This window comes from Camelina sativa, chromosome 15 (genome assembly GCF_000633955.1).
Source record: "Camelina sativa cultivar DH55 chromosome 15, Cs, whole genome shotgun sequence".
NCBI lineage: Eukaryota > Viridiplantae > Streptophyta > Magnoliopsida > Brassicales > Brassicaceae > Camelina > Camelina sativa.
Genome location: NC_025699.1, coordinates 28,764,237 through 28,767,843, shown reverse-complemented (window position 1 = coordinate 28,767,843; position 3,607 = coordinate 28,764,237). Strand labels below are relative to the sequence as shown.

The 3,607-nt window shown below is 41.8% G+C and overlaps 3 protein-coding genes across 5 annotated transcripts in view; 2 read left to right on the top strand and 1 right to left on the bottom strand.

The window, feature by feature from the left end:
* LOC104747785 (riboflavin synthase) lies at positions 7-753 on the top strand. Its single transcript, XM_010469478.2, has 2 exons — positions 7-297; positions 488-753. The coding sequence occupies exons 1-2, from the start codon at positions 19-21 to the stop codon at positions 500-502; spliced, it is 294 nt and encodes a 97-aa protein (XP_010467780.1). The 5' UTR covers positions 7-18; the 3' UTR covers positions 503-753.
* LOC104747786 (GPI-anchored protein LORELEI) lies at positions 769-1,730 on the bottom strand. Its single transcript, XM_010469479.1, has 3 exons — positions 1,601-1,730; positions 1,401-1,457; positions 769-1,304 (listed from the first exon to the last, which is right to left on the bottom strand). The coding sequence occupies exons 1-3, from the start codon at positions 1,668-1,670 to the stop codon at positions 937-939; spliced, it is 495 nt and encodes a 164-aa protein (XP_010467781.1). The 5' UTR covers positions 1,671-1,730; the 3' UTR covers positions 769-936.
* Positions 1,970-3,607, top strand: part of LOC104747783 (pentatricopeptide repeat-containing protein At2g20710, mitochondrial) — a 3,828-nt gene continuing 2,190 nt past the window's right edge. Inside the window, exons 1-2 of one of the 3 annotated variants that reach the window (XM_010469474.2) lie at positions 1,970-2,416; positions 2,594-3,559. In XM_010469474.2, the coding sequence (XP_010467776.1) occupies positions 2,141-2,416; positions 2,594-3,559 (1,242 nt within the window). In that variant the 5' untranslated portion in view covers positions 1,970-2,140. Of the gene's footprint in view, positions 2,417-2,593; positions 3,590-3,607 lie in introns of all 3 variants that reach the window. The other 2 variants (XM_010469473.2, XM_010469472.2) reach the window with 2 other exon arrangements.

Sequence of the window (3,607 nt, the reverse complement as noted above, 5' to 3'; positions counted from 1 at the left end):
ACGGGAGTGATCGAATCGATGGAGGTGGAAGGCGATTCCTTGTGGGTGAAGGTCAAAGCTGACAAGGCTTTGTTGAAATACATTGTGCCTAAGGGATTTGTTGCTGTTGATGGGACGAGCTTGACCGTCGTTGATGTCTTTGATCAAGACAGCTGCTTTAGTTTCATGTTGGTTGCTTATACGCAGCAGAACGTCGTCATCCCGACTAAGAGGGTTGGCCAAAAAGTCAACCTTGAGGTTGACATCATGGGCAAATATGTTGAGAGGCTTCTCTCCACTGCTGGCTACACGTCAGAGGTAACTACACAACTCAAACTTGTACTAGGGTCTTTTTTTCTTTATTACTAGTAGTAGTAGTAGGTTTGATTTGGTGGAGAGTCGAGAATTGCATTTGGTGTTCTATGTATGCGGGTGTGTCCTTTGATGATTTCTGTGAGTATGTTTCTGTTGTTGAGGTAAGGAGCGTATGTTGTTATGTGGGTTGCAGGAAAAGAAGGTGTGATGATTTCATGGGGACCTGGGAGAGTTTGGTGAGTGGAGCTTTGACCTGTGTTGCCCTTGGTTTCTATGTAAGATGTCTCTGTTTCTTTGTAATGACGGTAGTGAACAATCCACGTACTTAGAGGCGCGGTGACAGAAATCGATGAACCTCATCATCCAGTAATTTATCAATTCATTCATCTTATAAACCAAAGAATCAAATTGTGTAATATGGCATTGCCTATGTTAAAACTTAGATTCTGTTTTGCTTCTTGTTTGGCCTTCATATGTATGTATGTATGTATACTTGTTGAGTTTTAAAACTCCACGATTAAAATGGTAAAACAAGACAAGTTTAAAAGACAAGGAGTTTAATACATAACACCAAGATGCATGCATACATATGATGTGCTGTTTACCCATGGAACATGATCTGAGATGTGTTGTTAAAAGACTTTACGAAGAAGACAAGAAGAAAAGACAGAGAACGAGGAAGGTGGAAAGAAGAGCGAGAGATGCAGTTGAGGAGGCTTGAGGGATAGAATCAGAAGTTGCGGATGCGGGCTGGGTGACGTTGGTGCAGTCGAGACCTTCTTTACCCTCTTTACACATGTTAGCAAAGATTCCAGGAGGATAACGACCGTAGATGTTGATGTAGCTGAACATAGTAGAGGCACAATCGTTCTTTTCGTCGTTAAGAACTTCTGCAAAAGGGCAAGCAAAGTCCTTGAAGGCAGAGCAACACACAGTTGCGGGATAATTTGGACCTTTGCATTTGCTTGTTATGATTGTGTAGTTCTTGCTCGCAAAATCTTCTTTGCAGGCTGTTTCCAATTAAGAAAAGAAGATTTATATTTGGATTAATGTGTCTAGACATAAGAATAAATTGCTAATATTCAATTAGGAGGGATGATCTTTACTTGTCCTTGCCTGAAGAAGAGCTCTGCTTGTTGCCGCATGATGATCAAATTCATCATCTGCACACATCCATAACTTTTCTTAGTATTTTTTTTTTTGTTTTTGTTTTATTGAACATGAAAATAGAAACAAAGAAATGAATTTATACATCCTATTAGGAAAAAAAAAAACATCGGAAGAAAATAAGGAGATTCACACATACATGAAAGGGAGAAACCAGAGAGGAGGAAAATGGGAAGAAGAGAAAGCAGACAGTAAGGAGAAATCTCCATTCTTGTTTCTCTGTTTCTTCCTCTCTTCTCTTCTCTTTTTTCTTTTTTGCTTATTATTATTTTTATCCATTAAGATTAATTATGTTATTTGGGTAAATTTTCTGTTAATAAATTATGCATTGTTTCTTTTTTAGTAAAATGAAAGTTTAAGGACGAGAGACATTTTCGGAAATGTAATAGAAGAAAGAAAGAAAGAAACCCATTGCATCATATTTCCATTACAACATTGAGTATCTATCATTGAAGTTGACATTGAACCAAACCCATGTCTAAACGACGACGTGTCGATACAATTAAATCAAAATTCCAGTATTCTTGATTTCAGCGACTAAAAACCCTATTAACAAATTACTCGAGTCGAGTGATTCGTTTCAAAATCAAAATCCAAATTTGCAAATTCTTTTAAACCTTTACTAAACCCTTAGGTCTCTCTCTCTCTCTCTGTTTGAATTCTGTATCACCGCCAAAGTATGAAGCATCTTCTTCTTCTTCGTCTTGTTGTTCGTCCAAAGCCAAATTACGTTCTCAGGAGCTTCCTCTTTCACTCCGGCGGCAAGACCACACCCTCGGCGTTGGACCCTTACGACACTCTACAGCGTCGTGTCGCGAGAGCCGGAGATCCCTCTGCTTCGATTGTCCGAGTGTTGGATGGATGGCTTGATCAGGGGAACCTGGTTAAGACTTCGGAGCTCCATAGCATCATCAAGATGCTTCGCAAATTCAGCCGTTTCTCCCACGCCCTTCAGGTCTCTCTCATTTCTTGATTTCTTGATACAACAACAACAACAACAACAACAACAATAGAATCTTTTTTGTTGTCACTATGTGATGATGATGAATTGATGATGATGATGATGATTACTCAACACACAGGACATCCAAAAATTCATCTTTTTTTTGTTGTTGTTGTTCATGATGTTTAGATATCGGATTGGATGAGTGAGCATAGAGTTCATGAGATCTCTGAGGGAGATGTTGCGATTCGGCTTGATTTGATTGCCAAAGTTGGTGGCTTGGTAGAAGCTGACAAGTTTTTCGAAACGATTCCTGTGGAGAGGAGGAGCTACCATCTTTACGGTGCCCTCTTGAACTGCTACGCGAGCAACAAGGCGTTGCACAAAGCTCAGCAAGTGTTTCAGGAGATGAAAGACCTTGGCTTCCTCAAAGGTTGTCTTCCCTACAATGTCATGCTAAACCTCTACGTCCGGACTGGGAAATACGCAATGGTTGAGAAGCTGCTGCTTGAGATGGAGGATTCGACTGTCAAGCCTGACATCTTCACAGTCAACACGAGGCTGCATGCCTATTCGGTTGTATCTGATGTACACGGGATGGAGAAGTTTCTGATGCGTTGCGAGGCTGACCCTGGACTCCATCTTGACTGGCGCACATACGCCGATGTAGCAAACGGCTACTTAAAGGCTGGATTAACTGATAAGGCGCTAGATATGCTCCGTAAATCAGAGCAGTTGATGAATCCTCACAAGAGAAAGCACGCTTATGAGGTTCTCATGTCATTCTATGGTGCTGCAGGTAAGAAACAAGAGGTGTACCGTCTCTGGAGCTTGTACAAGGAACTGGACGGGTTCTATAACACTGGATACATAAGCGTGATCAGCGCCCTCTTGAAGATGGATGACATTGACGAGGCTGAGAGGATTATCGGAGAGTGGGAAGCTGGACACTCCCTTTTCGATATTCGGATCCCACACTTGTTGATTACGGGTTACTGCAAGAAGGGGATGTTGGAGAAGGCAGAGGAAGTAGCACAGATGTTGGTCCACAAGTGGAGAGTGGAGGATACAAGCACATGGGAGCGTTTAGCTCTCGGATACAAGATGGCGGGTGAAATGGACAAGGCGGTAGAGAAATGGAAGAGAGCGATTGAGGTGAGCCAGCCAGGGTGGAGACCACATCAGGTTGTGCTGATGAGCTGT